This window comes from Varanus komodoensis, unplaced genomic scaffold, assembly GCF_004798865.1.
Source record: "Varanus komodoensis strain SLA01 unplaced genomic scaffold, ASM479886v1 scaffold3, whole genome shotgun sequence".
Taxonomy (NCBI): domain Eukaryota; kingdom Metazoa; phylum Chordata; class Lepidosauria; order Squamata; family Varanidae; genus Varanus; species Varanus komodoensis.
In genome coordinates this window covers 16,130,298-16,149,093 of record NW_025335761.1, presented here as the reverse complement: position 1 = coordinate 16,149,093, position 18,796 = coordinate 16,130,298, and the positions used below count along the sequence as shown (strand labels likewise).

Genomic DNA, 18,796 nt, shown 5'->3' with positions numbered 1-18,796 from the left:
GAGTGGTAGAAGAAATACTTGGTATGAAGAAAGTCCCAGGTTCAGGGCGGGGGAAGACCTTGGTGTAGCCCCCCGGAGAGCACCATCAGTCGGGATGGAAGGCACTGAGCTAAGGGGCCCCATGGTCAGATTCCGTGTAGGCAAAGACTCCTGTGTGCCTAACTGGAGAGGCAGATCGGAGGGCCTCCCAGATGCTATCCATTCTGGTCTGGCACTTATCAGACATCAGGCTGCCACCTTCTAAGTGTCCTCAGAAGGCTGTCATGGCACTTTATAAATAAAGCAGGCCAACAATAAAACAAGCAATTGCAAAACTTTAAAAAGCCAATCAAAACCAAAAAAACACAAAACTTGCCAACTCATGGTGGTTGGATAAAAAAATAATACACAGTAGAATAAAACGTTCAGATAAAATGAATATTAGATAAAAAGAATATGAAAAACCTGTCTATCTTTTGAATCATCTGGTAAATAAAAGGGTTTTACCTGGCACAGAAATGAAAACAACAATGGCATCAGGCAGATGATTTGAAAGATAGACTGGTGGCGGGGTGCCACCACAGAGAAGGCCCTTCTCCAAACTGCCACCCACCAACTTCCTAGGGGGGTTGTTCCCAGAGAAAGACTTCCATGGAAGATCTTAAGGGCCAGTAGGAACATGTGGAGAAAGACATTCCTTCAGTTGGCCTGGCCCCAAGCCATTTAGGGCTTTAAATGTGAACGCCAGCACTTTGCACTGGGCCCGGAATTCACCAGGCAGCATCTGAGGGCTACATTCAGCCTTCCCCAGCCTGGTGCCTGCCAGACATTTTGGGCTTCATCACCCCTCTGCCCTTGTGCATGAAGGCTGGGAGTTGCCTCCCAAACCAGATGGAGGGCTCCAGGTTGCAGCGGGCTGAGGCTGAGTTCTCCAAACAGGACCAGGGCCCTGTCACGGATTCCTCAGAGCCCTACACGGATACACAGATGAGCAGTGTAGGAGCTTCATTTCCTAAGAACTTCCATCTGGACTGTAATCTTGGGGGAATTTATAAAATGCCTCGTAATCACATGTGTGCCACACACCCACCCAAACACTGCACACGTGGTCCAAGAGAAGGGTCATGGACTGCTCACTTTGAAGTACGGAACAGTCTGTTACCATCTCAGCAATAGTTTGGTGAGTGGGGTCTCTTTTGCATTTGGATCACACCCACAGCTATCACTTCCCAAGTTAGAACACCATTTTAAAGCTGAGTTCCAGTGTTGAAGTTTGATAAACGCTGCCTTGTAAGAAGAGACTCCAGATCCCAAAGAGCAGGCTTCTGTCCATATTTGCTGTAGCTTGTTAGCATAAGCAAAGTTGAACCTTTTTTCGTACTGACATCTTTAGGGATATAGACTTGTGTCGCATATCCTGCTCTTGGAATTGTTTTCCAGTTTTTGGAGACCTGTGAAAAAGCATTTAAGGATTAAAATTAACACTGTTCTGATGTAGTCATGGTGCAAAATAAAATGTCAGAATGCTAACAGAATGAATTGAGGTGTAAGTTTCTAAACTTAACAGTTTGAAAAAGGCAGTCAGTCATATATCTGGAAATTGTGTGTGAGTGTGTGTGTGTAGCAAAAATTACCTTTTCCTTATTACCTTCTTAGATTTGTGTTACACTCTTTATTTTTCAGCAGGCAGTTAAAGCTGCATCTTAAATGTATGCCTTCAAATTGCATGTTACAGCTTGTATGCACAGAGATGTATGTCTTCTAATCTGAATAAATAACTTGAATCACATGTGAAGGGTGAATGGGATTTTACAAGTGAATCAATGACTTTAAGTCTGAATTGATTTTACACGAATATATTTCTGCAACAGATTTCCTTTGTTCTATCAGGCTGGCTAGCTGCCTAGCAAAGGTTAAGCTCCTTACTGTGTTTTGTCTTTGTAGTGGGTGAGTAAGCTTTGACCATCTAAACTCTCTCTTTGGCTTCTTTCTCCCCCTCATGCCCCAGCTGGCTCATCCCCCTTCTCCTCATTATGACACTTATTATTTTTCCATTCACAGCAAAATTATTCACATCAAGGTAATTGATGATGAGGAGTATGAGAAAAACAAGACTTTCTTCATTGAGCTGATGGGTCCCCGCATGGTGGATATGAGTTTACAGAAAGGTGTAGTACTGCCTCTCCCAACTAACATTAACACTCTTCTTTCCTCTTTCTCTCTTCTCTGCCTTTCTCTTCTCACTATCTATAGTCTCGTTTCTGTTTTCCAACCGCTCTATCCTTGACACCTCTGTGTATGCACAACTTGTCACATGGTACTGATGCGAGCTAATGTGCTTATGCATTATATATCTGGGAAGGCTGTGTGCACGTGGAGTGTGTGGCTGATGGATATAACTTAGATGCCAGGAATTTCAAATCCACCATTGAGACCACAGAAGCTGGCCAAGAGCTTCTGCATATCAGTATGAAACAAACCTGTATGAGTCACAGAGACCTTTCACTTAAGCTCGTGCATAGCAAGTTAGCACAGCAGTCAGGGACATATGAATAATAGTTGCCTTCTTTGAAAAAGAAAACGTTTAGCCTATTCACCCCATCTCCCCAAAAGGAGAAGTTTTGCTCATGAGCTTTCTAGTATTTTCCTACTTACTAGACCTCAGCTATAATGGATAACTTTGTTGCCAATAGTAACATCATGAACCACTGGAGATTCAGTCTATGTCTCTTCTTTCATTAATATGCATAGCAGCAACATATTTGCACCAATTTGGTCCTCCTGGCCTTACCAGTGGCCAATGCCATGGCTGTGGTCCATGCAGCCACAAACCCTACCCTTGGCTGGCGTTTCAATATCAGGCCCATGCTTTCATGCACCTGGAAAAAATGGGATGCTACAACTTTTAATAAAATGCAGTCATGTAGAGGGTAGACTAGGTGGAGAGACCAACACAGTTCAGATATTCCAAAGCTTGCGGTCTCTGCACAGAAGAAGGAGAGGGTGAACATATGGGTTCCATCACCACCCCGCCATTGTCCTTCCCATCACTCTCAATGGTTGGGAAGTGACTGTGTGCAGTGGACAATCTCTTGTAGACACGTACCAATTGAGAGGCTTGGAAACCCAAGCTAGTGTGTTCATTTCAGCGTTCCCCAGCCCACCATTCTGTTTGCTGTAGGCCTTTTTTCTGTCTAAACTTGCCTAGGTTTGTACCCTAAAAGCCTAATCCGGAAGCACGCTGAATTTCATGAACTCTGAATAATCTATTCCAGAAAAAGCAATATGTAAGACAATTACGGATGCATATTTTTTCAGAAGAGGGGAAAGATCAGCTTGCCTTCACACATCCAAGCTGGAGGCCTTTCTTAGGTGGAAAGATGCTGGTCTCTGTGTGTGGATGCGTGCTTTCGTCTTCAGACTCCCACTCAAACACAAAAGTGATGCTGGGGGCGGGGGGATGAGAGAGAGAGAGAGAGAGATTGGATCATTAACTCTCAAACACTTTGAATATAAAACTTATCAAACTACTTATCTAGGGCTCTTTTGTGCCCACAAATATTTTTGATTGGCCATTGTTACATCATTTGAATACCTGCTGTTACCATGTGACACTCAACTAAATGTGCTGCAGAAGTCACCTTCCACTAACCATCAGCAAGGAGCAAGGTCCCCTTCCTCAGCCTTTGCCCCTCCCTCCCTCCCTCCATCCCTCCCTCCTCTAATATTCTCTGACTCACCCAAAGGGCAGCTACAACTGATGGGCCATAGCAAGCAGCTGAAACATCCCCAAGGCAGTGGCAGGAATGGGCCGCGTGCGAGGAAGGAAGGTGTCGTGGTGGTGGCGGTGGCGGTGGTGGTGATGGTGCTGCTGCTCTTGCATCTTCTCCCGACTAGGCAACCCGCTGTACACACGTATCTTTTTTGTTGTCCCTACAGGAAGACCATAAGGGTTAAAATAGTAGATGAGGAGGAATACGAAAGGCAGGAGAATTTCTTCATTGCCCTTGGTGAACCGAAATGGATGGAACGAGGAATATCAGGTGTGAGATCCTTTTTGAAAAACAAACAAAGCGAACCCAGATCCCACGTAAACTTTCTGCTCCCCCTTTTTCCGCCTTTTTCTCTTTCATTTTTATACAAACTGAGTTTTATTCTTTTTCCTCCTATATTCTCGCTCTCACCCTGTTTCGGTCCCATCTCTGCATTTTTGAACCTAGCTTTTCAGATCTTCCTTTTGTGCCTTTCAGGCCGTATGACTCACGTGTGTTTGGATCGTTTCCGTTCTTTTCTCTCTTTCTTTCCCCTGCCCCTGTCTCCCTTTTTGTGATATCTTTGGTGTTATCCTGTTCCCCTTCCTAATGCTGAGACTGAAAGTCCTTTTCCAAAAGGGCGTGACTGCATGGCTGCCTCTTCAGCTTGCTCCCCAGTTCTGTATCTTCCGCAGCTTCCCCTGCCTTCTTCTTGCTCCCTTCCTAAGGCATTGCAGTGAATAAACATGGAGTGCTGATTAATTTTATTTCTAATATCTACCAGCGGGATTGCAATTAATGAGTTCTGTCATAACAACAACAATGAATGTTTGCATTCAGCTTGCTTCATTGGTGCAAAAACCCTCCAAGCAAACATACTTATTAATACAACTTCATAGCCCTAATACTGGGAGGTCATAAAGCATTCTTTCTTATAATGCAAAAAGGAACAATAATGAAGCTCACAGAGTATTAAGGGCATGCAGCAAATCAACAACAAGGAAGTCCATCAGTTCTGGAAAATAAGTTCTAAGCCTTCTGCCCCTCTTCTACATTTCCAGCCCTCCAGATGTATTGGACTGCAGTATGGGAGCCATCTTTCCCCATCCACCCCATGGGGAGGCGCCAGCTTGAGGAGGGCTTTTAAAGGCATCTCTTCTCAATGTATTGACTTGCATGCAGGTTGTGAAGGTCTGATGAAGACATACGCAGGTTGATGTTTCCAGGGTTTCTTTCCCATATTCTTCATGCCAATGGCTATTCTCGAGAAGGTCCCAGTAGACTATGCCTTGGTCTGTCGAGACAGATCAAGCATATTTAAAACACACACAGACAGAGCATTAAATAATTGAGAAGAACAAATATTTTTTTCCTAATAGTATGCATATTATTAAAAAATCAAACTAATCAAGCTCTTTTATGGGTGAATGCACTGACCCATCATGCATGCCTCCCGATTCTCCACCAAAAACTAATGGCTGCCAGCTAGTGGCTGTGATTGTGGCCCTCCCAGTAATCGCACGCCACCACTGTGACTTGCTTTTTTGTTGCTGCGCATCCTGGTAAAAATGCCAATTTGTGCCAAAAGTTCCACAGCTATCCAGTCCAGTTCACCAGCACTCGAAATTAAAACACTTGAGCCAAATACCAAGTGAATACTGCGCAGTGCATATTCATAACTCTCTCTCTACACACCCCAGCGTCCAGTCTCCCCAGTTGACTCCCATACATTAGGGGTCCTCCCCCCTCTGCACCCCATTCTCATTCATCCACCCTCTCAAAGCAGATTGGCTACCAGCATCTAAACTAAGGTGCAAGCACCTCTTTCAGCTAAGGGCCAAAATCTGTTTTGGAGACACTCTTGGGGTGGGGGCAGGCCAAAGGCAAAACGGCTGAGCTTTTTATTTAGAGATGCAGCCCTCACCAGCTCAATGCAGTGTAAAGAGGTACCCTCCAGAATGCTACCGCCTCATTCTGGGTTACATGGCGATCACCTCTGAGCTGGTGGTCTTTGCCACTTCCTGCAGCCACACATCCTATAAGTGATTCCCTGCTTTCCCGTAGAGAAGAGCTTCCCTTTCTGCTCTGTGAAATGTACTCTTCCCATTTACAAGAGGAGGCCAAAGAAGAACCACGTGCCTTTTCTCACTGATGAAAATGCTACAGAGCTGTCTCAGAGCCACACTTTAACCACAGACAGCTCACCTGCAGGCGGCAGTCACCTTGGTTACATTCTGGCCTTCCCCAATCCCACACACTCCAGGTTTGTTGGACTGCGACTCCTATTATTCCAACCCAATGGCCCTGCTGGTTGGGGATGATGGGAGCTGTGGTCTGACTCATTTGGAGGAAAAACCTGCATCATTACAGGGCCACAAAATACTCAGGTGCTTGTTGGGGTGCGGGCTGAGCTAGGCATGGCAGCTTTAAAGCACAGAGAGGGTTCTGGTTTAGCAACACAGGACACAAAGTTCTCAAAAGGAGTTTTCGAGAGATTATGATTACTCTGCCCCAAACCTATGGAGTTGATTAACTACTCAGTAGTCGTGCAGTTCAGTCCTGTACATGTCTGTCGACCCATAAGCAAACCCCACAGAACCTCTTTTAACTCCACGGCCAAGTGTCAGTGTTTTCTGGGCCACATTCCTGTGGTGGGCATGGTCGAGGCAAGGGGAGGAGGCCCCAGGTGCCAGCCAGCAGTATGATGGAGTGGTTACGAGCGCAGGACTGGGGCTCAGCCGATCTGGGTTCCAGCCCCCATGCAGCCATGGAGTTCACTGGGTAACTTTCAGCCCAACCCACCTCACAGAATTGTTGCTGCGAGGATAAGAGTGTGAGGAGGAGGAGGAGGAGGGATATCATGTCAGCTGCCTTGAGTTCCTCAAAAAGAAAGAAAGACAGGATGTAAATACAATAAATACATCTTTTACTGTAAAGCTCTGCCTCCAGTAACAAAGCTTTAGTGAGGCATTTAAGCCTTTTAGAATGGGGAAAAACTGCACTGAAGTTGGGAAGCCATCCAGGAATCAGCAGTGGGAGAGTGGGGGGAGGAGTCTATTTGTGGGACCCAGAGGGCTGGATTAGGCCCTGGGAACTGAGGTTCTGCACCCCTGCCCTATGAACTCCAGTGAGATTTCTCCTAAATGCCTGGTATAGGAAAGGAGTCTTCAAAAAACACAGGTAGTCATGTAATATACAATAGGCGGTTAAATTAACCCAATACACTGACACAAAATAATCCAGTTGAACAGAAAGCAGGAGAGGGATTCATGGTGATGACACTGAGAGGTAGCTTTAGCAGAAAGATTCTTGACTTATAGTTGAAGAGGAGAACATGCTAGGCTGAAGACATGGACTCACTTCCTTACACTAATCCTAGAATAAGTAAGGCACACTTCCCCTACTCGGTACCCTTGAGATGCGCTGGCCTACAACTCCCAGCATCTCCCATGAGCCATGCTGGCTGAAGAATACTGGGAGATGTAGTCCAACATATCTGGGGGGACACCAGGTTGAAGAAGGCTGGGCTAAAGAATGGATGAGAAGGCAGGTGAAAAGGGAATGTGCAGCCTTTGATAACGAGGTGGATCTCGTTGGGTTACTGTTAGGGGCAGCTAAGGGGCATTTGGACCAGGCTCCTGATCCGCTCGTGGCTGCTGCAAGCACTGTTTGCCAGCTGCTTCCTAGGCTCGGGTCAAGGTGTCGCTCTGAACCTTTCAAGTCCCAAACCGGCAATGCAATGTACCACGAGGCCTGTAATGAACTGCCTGGTTGTCACAGTCTGCAAGGGACACCTTCATCCACAGAGGCCTGGGCATGCACAAAGGGCTTTTTCTTGGATTGCTCCCAAACTGTGGAGTGTGCTCCCTCGAGAACTCTGTTGCCCTCCCCACCCCCCCACCCCGCACCCCTCCAATGCTGGCTTTTAGATCTGGCCTTCTAAGGGTCCAATCGTCCCAGTTTTAATCTAGCCCTCCCAGAGCACAAGCCTATGTATGTTTAGACAGAAAAAAGTCTTAGAGCTCCCAGCATTCCCCAGCAAGCACTGCTGGGAATGTTGGGAATGCTGAGAATTGTAGGACCATTTTCTCTTTAAGCATGCATAGAATGGCACCCTTCCTAATGTAGCTCTTTTAGGGTGCCATTCTATGCATGTGCAAGCAGAAAAGGGTCCTAACGCTTGTGGCATCATTCCCCTGGGAATGTGACATTTTAGCAAATAATGTGATGGACAAAGGTTAATCATGAATGAATGAAGCTAAGCAGATGTGTAGTTCTAGGCAGTGCCTGGGAAGGAGACTGCATGGAAATGAGGCCAGGTGTATTGATAGCTCTATTAACTTTTATACAAACTTTAAAAATTCATTTTACGGATCATGTCAGACAATTTATTTGGTAAAGGAATGAGGCTGAGTGTTTGCTTTTTCATGCTACCCCTCCTCCGGATTAACTGCTCATCCTATTTAGATAAATTCATCCCATAAAATGTTCAATCTTTGTTACCCTCTAGGCTTTTAGTGCATTAGCTAAATTGAATTAAATGGTAATCTGTTAGCTTCTCAGCCATCTTAGTTTTGAATTCCCTTCAGAATTATTGACATCATGACATTCAGCCCTCATAATCCTGAATGTTATCAACTTCTGAATGCTTCCCCTTTTTGTAATTTCATTCCATGACAATATACCCTGTGTCACACCTGAAACAATTGTGCCTGAGGTGAGAATCCTCTAACTCTGCCATATCGAGCTTGCTCGGGAATCCAGGGATCAACAAAAGCTGGCAAAGAGAGCTTTCCTTGCAGTGGCTCTAACAGAACAACATTTGGAACAACAGAGGCATAAAAACAAAGGTGTATTAAATGTCTCGTCATATGAAGGCAGGCTTGCCATCTTCCCCCTTCTGCTGCTTAGCTGGAAGGCTGCCCCATCTCAGTCTGCATTCTCACGGCTGTGAGGCTGCCCTTTATCTGCAGCGACAGGGACCAAACTGTCGCTAGAGAAGCGTAGCGGGACCTGGAAGCCTCCTGGCATATTGTACTGCCTTGCTGGTCACCCCGCTGTCAGTACCTTTTGCGTGTTTCTCCAACGAATCCAGTCCTTTTCATTTTAAAAACTTGACTTATTTTTTCGCTATTCCCTTGGTGGGTTTACTGTCATATTAACTGTCAGCTTGGGTCTGGTTTTCTCTTACTTCAGGGAGATCCAAGCTGTTTGTATTATATCGTTCTATCAGGCCCAATGCTGCAGCATTAGTGCAGCTATAGCATTTTCATTTCATGAAAGGAGGTGGAGGAGTGAATTAATACTGTGTCTCATGACTACATGGAAGAATGCAGAGTTTCTTTGAGCTGGTTTAGGGTGCAGAATTACTTAAACTTTCTAAAAAATAATGCGGGCCGTAAAAGAGGATCCCAGTCTGCATACGTTCACGTTTGCAAATGTAGCAATAATTAGTAAGGTTTAAATTCCATAGAAAGCAAGCCAAGTCATTTCCCAACAAAATCACTCCCCATCTTAAATTAATTTGTGCTCCACTCAAGTTCACCCAAGTCACTTGTTATTATCTGGGTTGCACTGAAGTAGTTCTAGTTAGGAGAGACCCACTGAGATGATTTCGGGTTAAGGTAGGCTAACACTGGATAGAACCCAGTTAATTTTAGGCACAGACAGTATTTGTGTCTGCTCCAAATTAACTTCCTGTTCGTTTGCTTGCTTGCTTGCTTGCTTGCCCATTCCTGTGCTACCCATTGGTCAAGATTGTCTGGGAAGTTCACCATGACCTGCATTCCATTCAATCATTCCTCCCTCCTTAAATGACATGAAATTCAGCATCACTAAGGTGTGGATGGTGAGTCCCTTCATGCGATGGAGGGGGCAGGAATGGCGTTTGCAGTGTGACAAGGTGGCTGTCTTTCTTAATTTGTTAGAAACGTAATTGAGCCAGCCAAAGGCAGCACAGCAGCTGGGTTTCAGCTGCCTCCTGAAACTCAAGTGTCTCTGGGTGGAGAAGTTATATCATTTTGCCTTCCTTTGCAGGGGTGTTGTGTGGGAAAAGGACATGGGCAGTCATTTCTTTTTCCTGTATAATCATCCCTAGAAGGAGGAGGGAAATGACATCATTTCCCCTTCCGTGGGCTCTTGAGGGTCCAGTTAGCACGATGCAGCAGCTATTCATCCACTAGATGAGAAAGAGAGAGATTTCCCGCCACCTTATCTCAATCTGTATCTTTGGGACAGAACACACAGTGCACAATAACAAGGGCAGGGGCTCAGCAATCAAGGACCCTGCAGTGGGAGAGGCCCTGGGCACATCGCTGAGCTCCTCCCAAGCTGAAAAGCTCGTCACCAGCTGCTTACCATTGCTCTGCCAGGACCCAAGCTAATCAAGACATGCAGGCATGGCTACCCCAAATCCCCTTGAGCTCTCATGCCTTACGGGTATGGAAATCCTGACAACTGAAGCCAGGCTTCCCCAGCCTGATGCCCTCCAGATGTGTGGCTGGGGGATGTGGGAGGTGTGATCCAACACATCTGGAAGGCACCATGTTGGAGAATCCTGGCTGAAGCCATGCGAGTCAGCTGATGGCGTTCATAAAGAAGGTCACATTCTGTAGGATGATCATTCCCTCTGCTGATGCGCTTCCACTGAGGCAGCTTCACATCAGCTCCAACCATCTGCTGCCTTGCCCCTTACCCCTCTCCCTAGTGGAGAAGGCCTCTTAAGGAATCACGCTGCATACAGGAGGGCGGTGGGGCCATGCTCACAAGCCCTGCTCCAGTCTTCACCAACCCGCAGATAGCTTGGGCTGGGACTCCCGGCATTCCTGGCCATTGGCTATGCTGGCTGGAGCTGATGGGAGGGCACCAGCTTGGGGCAGGCTGCCCTGCCCCCCAGGTCTTCTCCCCCTGCAATCCCAACCTTCATACAGAGCCGGTGTGGTGTAGTGGTTAAGAGCATGGGACTGGGACTCAGATGATCTGGGTTCTAGTCCCCGCTCAGCCGTGGAGCCAACTGGGTGACTTTGGGCCAGTCACAGACTCTCAGCCCAACCTACCTCACAGGGTTGTTGTTGTGGGGATAAGATGAAGGAGATGTAAGCTGCCTTGAGCCCTTTGTAGGAAAAAGGCAGGATATAAATCAAAAATAATAAACAGTCTGAAGGAGGCTCAACTGAATAAACGTAAGAGTCCTCCCCATGTTCAGGAATGCTGAGGAGCAGGATTCCCAGTAGCAAGGAGGGTTCCAAGCATGCTTCTCTCTCTCGACAGACATCTTGGTAAATGTGTGAAGGTGGAGAGGAGGCCTGGAGTGGGCTGGCACATGATTACTTCTTATTTAGGGTATTTTTATGCCACTGCTCAGCCAGGAAGCCTCCCAGGGCAGGTGGCATATGAGTACTTAAACAAGGCCTCTGCCTACAGGCTAACAATATGAAAAGGCAAAACACACATGAAAAAAGGAAAGCAGAGGGAAGAAGAGTAATTTGGTGTCTTGCAGCAGCAGGGGGTTGGGCCCAATGGCCTTCAAGGCCCCTTCCAACTCTACTATTCTATGATGCTCTGAGTAGGCCTTCTCTCCCAGTAGGGCTATAGTAAAGCAACAGTTAAGCAGAAGGGTAGCTGGTGACTCTAAAAGGTGAAGGAGCAACAGACTTTTCCACTGCTCTACCTGCCTAGCACTTCTGCTCCATCTTGGTTCCACCTATGGAAATCTCTATCACCTGCCATAGCTGGACACAACCTCCAGGTTTGGCTGTGGTCTACCTGTTGAGTAGTAAATGCTTGAGATAAAATAGCAAGAGGAGCCCCCATCTTCACGCATTGCTCATGAGCTCCCAAGGTTCCTGATTGCTCTATGCCTGTCAAACTCATTTTCCTCCCAGACCCCTTCCAAATTTTTTCTCCCCAGGACCCCCAGTTCATGATTCTTCCTTCTTCCCCTCGTCCCCCATAAAGAAAGGATTATTCCTTTAAAAAAAGAAATATTCAGCATCAACTCAGCCTCTACTAGGTCTAATCCTCATTTTTCTCACATGGTTTGCAATCCATTGCCGGAGAAGCTGTCCTCATCCGTATTTTTGCATGCAGGTAGCATGCATGTTCCCCTGGTTCTGGCTGCAGACAGGAGAACCGTGATGGAAAATTGGCAGTGGGCAGCTACTGTCCACCGAGCTGTCCTCCCCTGAGTCCTAATCATCCGCCTCCATTGCGCTTCCTCTTCCACAGCCACCAGGACAGCACTCAGTGCTGGATGCCTGTGGAGCCCTTTATCTGCTCTGGTGTCAGCTCCACCTCAGAGCCTCAAGGAAATCTAAGAGGAGATGCTGACAAAGTCACAAATACTCATGCTGATCTGTGAGGGATTTCTAGAAAGACGCTTCTTCCAAAAGGGTGTCAGCGCAGAATGCACACTGAATAAGGGGATGGGCCTATGGGAGACGAGGCTTATGAATTACGGAAATGCAAGCCTACCTTCCTCATGCTTGCCTGGTCTATCGTGCCGTTGTCTCATCTCACATCTTGAAAGATGTAGCTGTGAGATATAGATGCCTGCAGCAGCTGTAATGAGTGCTGCGAAGAGGGTGTCAATGTTATAAAGGGTTCTGAGATTGGACAAATTGGGCCTATTACAGGTCGGAAGTGAGTTGCACTGGAGGAGTTCTTTTTATTTGAAAGAAACTGCCCTGGCCTGCAGAACCATTATCCTGCTTCTGTGAGCAAAGCCCACTCAGAAACGTGGACTTAAAAATGATCCCGAAGCTTCCCTGTCTGTGTTCCTGAAGCTTCGTTTATACCATCCTTCAAATCTTCATGTGTCACATTAGAAGTATGTGAGAGAAAAAGCCCTTTCTTAGGCTGAAATGAAAATGGAGGATAGACCCCAGAGCATCTTGTTAGGAATGTTTAAAGAGACTTATAAATGTTGTTTGGAAGTTCTGCTGGCAGCTAAGGGGCAATAGTAACACTTCCTCTGCCATGACAGTTCGCCCATCTGTGAAGCACCCATGATGGCCTGACAGAGGATTCAGCTCCCTCCCTCTCGGTGCCCCAGGCAGCATCCCAGGGACATCACAGGACAGAGAAGTCCACTCTCACGCAGAGCTATGAAGCCAAGCCATTTACAGCTCACCATGGCTATTCTTTCCCTTTAAGGTTTTTTTGAGGAAGATTAAAAGCCAACTTCCCCATCTCTGCTTTGGCAGCCAGCAGTCCCCGTTCCAAGTGCCTCAGTGGCACCTTGGAGGGGCTGTCAGAAGCTGCCTTGCTTTACGTTTTGCGTTGTTTACACCCAAACATTGTTGCTTGGATTCCTTTTGACTGCTTGGTCTCCTTCCAGGAGAAATACTGTGAAGTGGGCTGGGGGAGATCTTCAAATCTCTGCTGGGGGCTTTTCAAGAAAGGTACCCATAGCTGCTAGATAGTGGAGACCCCCTAAAAAGAGTCCCAGTAGAAGCTTAGATTACTCCCACTGGGGCTTCTGAGAATAAGTGCCTTTGTACTACTAGATGTTGGGCAGCCCCTAAAACAGAGATGTGTCAAGCTAGGTATTTAGATTGTCCCCCTTCCCCCAAAAAGGGATAAACGAGCTGCTGGGAAATTTAAAAAATGGCTGTACATTGTACTGGAGAATGTACTGCAGCCACCCCCAAAAGCCACTTGGGCACTTGTGGAGCAGCTGTCCCTGGTAAAGATTCAGATCAAAGAGATTCAGATCAATTTTTAAAATGACATAAATTAGTCTGTTTCCATGCAGTGCTCATCCCCAGGGACATTTCCCCAACTTCTATTATGCCTGCAGGGTCAGATTCTTAAATCGAACATGGCATTGGAAATAATGCTATGCAGCCTTCAAGACTGGCCTTGCATGTAGCACTAATAGAAGCAGTATATAATAAATAGCCTGTGAGGATTTTAGTAACATAATGGGGTATTCAGCAAGCTATGGTACTGCTGGTAGGTGCATATGTGAAGGAATCATCTGGTCCTCATGACAGGATTATAAGATGCAGGACAGACCTGTGAAAATGAGGGGGAGCGGTTCAGTGACATCTCCATTTCACAAATATTTTTTAATCCAAGAGGCCATACTTTTCTTGCTTTTTCTCAGCTACATGCCTGTCTGAAAATGAAGATAATATTTCATTTTTTCCTGCTAAGGCCTCCTTTCATAGAAGCAGTTAATAAAAATGGGCATCAATTTTGTTGTGCATGTGACTCCCATGGACTTCCAGTAGCCTCCCACCCTAAGCTTCGTACTCAGAGTTATAAATCAGGCATTCAACAACTTTAATTAATTTCAAAGCATGTGAGTTTTAAATCAGAGTGAATGCCAAAGTAAGATAGTCACTTGTAGAAACAATGGTGCCAGGCTTCAGAAATCATTTCTTTTTATAAAATAATATTCCTATAAACTATATTAAATCTAACATGAAATAGGAAGAAAGGATACAATGGGATTATATGAGAAAGCTTAAGTACTTAAAAGACTGTTAATCATATAAACCTACATTAACAATTCTATGGTTAAACTATCCCTATCAGTTTTATACTACCAATTAGCAAATGGAAATTAAAATAAGTGGTTGCATCAGACAAGAGCTCCTACTTAATTAAGTCTATAGGCCTATATCCACTCACTGGGAATGAACCCCACTGAATTTAATCCAGCTTACTTCTGAGGAGACATGTAAGACAGAACAATCCTTATCTAATTGGGCAAAGTAATTCATTCTGTGTGCAGTTTGAAGTGCAACTCATTAACTGCAGTTTTGGTTAGTCTTGAGAGATTGATTAGTAATATAGACCAAAACCAGATGATTCACAGCTGATGAACATAACACAAAAACTGCTGTGGCATCTGATAGCATCACAATTTTGCAGAGTGACTTAATTTCATGAAAAACTATCCTGAGAATCTGTGCTTGTCTTAAGATTGCTCTTGCCCACAGTGGGTTGCAGTGTTGTCCACACCCAGCAGGGCAACCTCGTCACGGGTTGTTGGAAAGGGCTACAGAGCCACTCAGGAATAATGACAACCCCACTTCCAGCTGCTCATTCTCATGATCTCACTAGTCCTCCATTCCACTAATGTTGAAGGACCATCATTTTTTCCCAGTTTATTTTTTGGAATGTGGAATTTTTGGAAAATGCAGTTGGGGAAATTTATTGCCCCCCCCCACATTGCACATTTAATTTTTATTTTTTTACAAGTCCTTCACAGCTATGCAGTTACAGATATCTGATACACGTAGTCTTGGCTGACCAATTTCCTTGACTGTTTCAGTTGTCAAAGGAAGACAAGGCCAGACTGCATATAGGCTAATTTGTACACAGCTGCATGGGACCAAGTACTGAGCTGTCAGTTGAAGAAGACTGTTAAGCAGCCAGAAAGCAGCAAAAGTAGATGCCCCCCAAAAGGGTGGGGGAAGTATCAGCCACTTAGCAATGTAATCCTCTCAAGTATAATTGTTCTCAGCACCCTTCACATTTTCAACACTTCCCCGAGTCTCCAGCCACTCCAGAAAAGGGAGATATTAATTTCTTCAGCACTTTATGCATCTTCTTTTGGAGCAATTACTGCTGTGGTTACTGTGCTTACAAAAGTACAGAAGGATACAGAAATGCAATGGCTGGGAAGTAAGTGAAGGGAAAATTTGCAGCAATGCAAAGGCTGGGAAATTACTGCTGTGAAAGGGGTTGGGGAGTTAATAGCTCCACATTCTGGAGCAGCTGGAAACTCAGGGAAGTTCTGAAAAGGCGGAAGACGCTCAGAACTTTAAACTGAACAGCTGCTATTGTTAAATTGGAGGCCTCCATCCTTTTTTTGGTGCAGCTTCTTTTGTTCCCTTTACTAGTGGCTTTCCATTGAAATATAGGTACTTGGGCCCTGGCAAATGTGAGGAAATGAACTATATGCTGTCTTGCCTTGGTTCCCTTTGGGAGTTGAAACCGAACAGGAACTTGACCAGGCAAGACTACATGTATTGGATAGCCCTACCTGGCACATGTGCCCTTGTGAGGGACTGACTTTTTAAAATGCAATTTTCAGGATCCAACCCCCGCTCCTCCTGATTATTCTGATTCTGCTTTTCTGAAATAAAAATGGCAGTGAGTGACAGGGTAGTGGTGAAAGCAGGGAGGAGGAGACAAAATTAGTTCTGCTGCAAAGGGCACTGGGATCTTTGCTGAAGCTGGTTGGAGAATGGAGGGGGAAACAAGGGGAGAACAACCCACCGTAAGGCAGATTATCTGTTGGGCACACCATGGTTTGTTCAGCAAACAGCCAGTCCACTATGGCTTATCTGCAAGGTAGCTTCGCATGACATGTGAACCTATCCTCAGAGTTTAGAATCAAAACCCTCCTAGCAGGCCAAGGGAAGTCATATTTGTTCCTGTTCTGGGACCACTTTACAGTACACTGGCAGCCACCCGCAGCTTACCTGGTGGCAGTTAGACAATAGCTTGGTGAAGCAACAATTCTTCTATTCATGGCCATGGCATGAACGTCACTTACGTGTTCACATTGACATGGGTGAAAAATCACTTACTGCTTCAGTTGCTAAAAGCTCACATGCAAATTAAGTAGGATGACATGTCATTTCCCCCTGTGAGATGGTGGTAATTCTGCTGAGGACTAAGGTGACAAAATAGTCTGACCTGCATTGTACTTTGTGGGTGAAACCAAAGTGATGATTGCTAAACAGAGCAAGCCAAAAGACTGTAGAAGGACTGGAAGATCTGCCAGAAAGATCTGCCTTATAGAGGTGAGGTTAGGTTGTTCCCAAATTCTGAGAATGTATTGCAAATTAGCACCCTTTCTGTCTCCAGAATCCCCACTCCTTCAAGTCCAGTTCCCCCTGCCTTTGCTTATGATAGGAGGAAACCTCTGAAAGCCAGAACCCTTGGTACACACCAGTTCTCTCCAGCTTCACTCTCATCTCGCAGCTACAAAGCATGTTCACAAACCTGCATCTAGCATGCGGCTACAGAAAATCCACAGCTACATCAAGCCAAGTTCATTTGCTCATTTAATGTAGTCATCGACAAAATGCCTTTAAAACTGTCACACATAAAATATTAACTTTGTTCCTCCCCCCCCCTTCTGTTTTATATTTCTTTTCATATAGCACTCCTCCTGACTCAAGGTAAGTCTTTTTCCCCTTCATTGGTTTGGTTTTTGCTCTGTATTTCTCCTTACTGTGGCCTAGATTTCCATTTTAGTCTTTTGTTGGGAGTTACTTGATCTTCCGTGTGTTGTACTACAGTTACTAACATCAGTAGCTGTCCACTGAGAGTGCATGAATCGAAGACATCTACAAAACGTAAGGAAACTGATCTGTCTTGAGATCTATAACTGAGCCAGTCTGTGGAAGGTGCTGAGCCTTCTCTGTACCAGCCTTCCCCAACCAGGTGCCCTCCTTATGTTTTGGGCCACAGTTTCCAACATTCCTACCATCAGCTGAACTCTAAAACATCTGGTAGGTGGCATGCTAGGGAAGGCTGTTCTGCACCATCCAGTTACCCGTCACACACAACTGTCCTGCTCTTCCTATATTTTTTGCTTTGCCCCTGTGTAATATTTGTAAGCCGCCCTGAGGCTTCGGCGAATGGGGCGGCATAAAAATGTTTTAATTAATTAATTAATTAATTAATAATATTGTCATAGAATGTGCAGCTCAGAGAGAATTAGCTGAAATTATCCATACTGGAACTCTTACATCTATATCATGGAAGATGCCTGAAGGTCATTGTCATTAGTTCAGTACCCATCCACAAGACAAGACCACTAAGCAGATCAAGTCACACAATCTAGAACAGTGGGACAGGACCGTGTTGAAGACAGCAGCTCACTGGTAGAACACACGCCTTGCACACAGAAGGTCCAGCGTCAAGCCATCCCATCTCCAGCTAAACCAGCAGGAAGCAGGCAGTGTCTGTGCCCAAGATCCTGCCCAGCAGTCAGACTCAGAAGCAGTGGCAGTGGGTCTGATGAACAAATACCAGGCAGCTTCCCGTGTTCCCAGGCTACCATGTGCAGAGCATGTTATTGTCTTCAGCAGCACTCTTGTCAGGCTCCAAGCCGGAAGGAGGCAGATGTGCTCAGCAACTTGCTGGCCTGGCTTTGTCTCTCAGCCGGTCTTCATTTCAGCTCTGCAGGAGGGCACCAAGATTCCAGTTAGGCATTTAAATATATTAAGCAACACAAAACCAACCTCTACCAGCAGCAGCAGTAGCATCAAAGGACTGCTCCAAATGGCCACTTTCAGCATGGAGGCAGGAAAATGTTCGCAGAGTTCAGACGGGGTTACCTAAGTCAACATTTCATTCCATGTTGACAAAGGTGCTGTGAATTTCCCAACTGTCACTGGGACACAAGGAATTGGTGATGTGGTCTGGACAAGGGAGCTTTCCTACGCGCCTCTGCTTGCCCCTCGCCAGATAAACAACATGCCGCAGTAGCAGGAGAGCGGCCTTCCTCATTTTAATGTTTTGTGAGCCGCCCCAAGGCTTCGGCGAATGGGGCGGCATAGAAATTTTCTAAATAAATAAAAAATAATATCTCGCTGCTGCTATAGGCCACTTGATGGAAAGGAGCCTCTTTCACTTGTTCTCCTGCTGCTAACCCTGCTTCTGTGAAGCAGCAGATAACCAGCAGGGCTGTCCAGTTTGAGCAGCCCTGCTGAGACAAAGTTGAAGGGGGCTGAAAGGGCCAGCAGCTCCCGTGGCGTTATCCCCAGATCAGGAATGAGCATCCCAAGAGCTCCCCGGTTCAGGTTAACTGTTGCCTTGTGTTGATAAGCTGCCTTGAGGCTGAGCCATGTCTTTCTGCCTGAGGGGTCCATGTCGGATTCTGCAGCAGCGGGAATGCGTGGGGCCTGTCCATTAGCAAAGCACGGCTCAAGACTCTGGCGGAGGTTGATGGTGGCCTGTCGTCATGATTCAGAGAGGTTTGCGTTAGAATCCCCAGCGTGCAGGAAGTCAAAACCCTCACGCACAAGCAGGGAAGGCTGCTGCTGCTGCGCACATTGCTTTTCCTCCCACTCGCTGCTGCCCTCGTTTGTGAT

General features: G+C 46.0%; 1 protein-coding gene across 7 annotated transcripts in view; it reads left to right on the top strand.

The window, feature by feature from the left end:
- The window catches only part of SLC8A3 (solute carrier family 8 member A3), a 153,226-nt gene that overhangs the window by 115,619 nt on the left and 18,811 nt on the right, over nucleotides 1-18,796 (top strand). For 2 of the 7 annotated variants that reach the window (XM_044437190.1, XM_044437187.1), the window contains exons 2-3: nucleotides 3,919-4,022; nucleotides 16,859-16,876. In XM_044437190.1, coding sequence (XP_044293125.1) covers nucleotides 3,919-4,022; nucleotides 16,859-16,876 — 122 coding nt within the window. Of the gene's footprint in view, nucleotides 1-2,040; nucleotides 2,158-3,918; nucleotides 4,023-16,858; nucleotides 16,881-18,796 lie in introns of all 7 variants that reach the window. The other 5 variants (XM_044437189.1, XM_044437185.1, XM_044437191.1 and 2 more) reach the window with 4 other exon arrangements.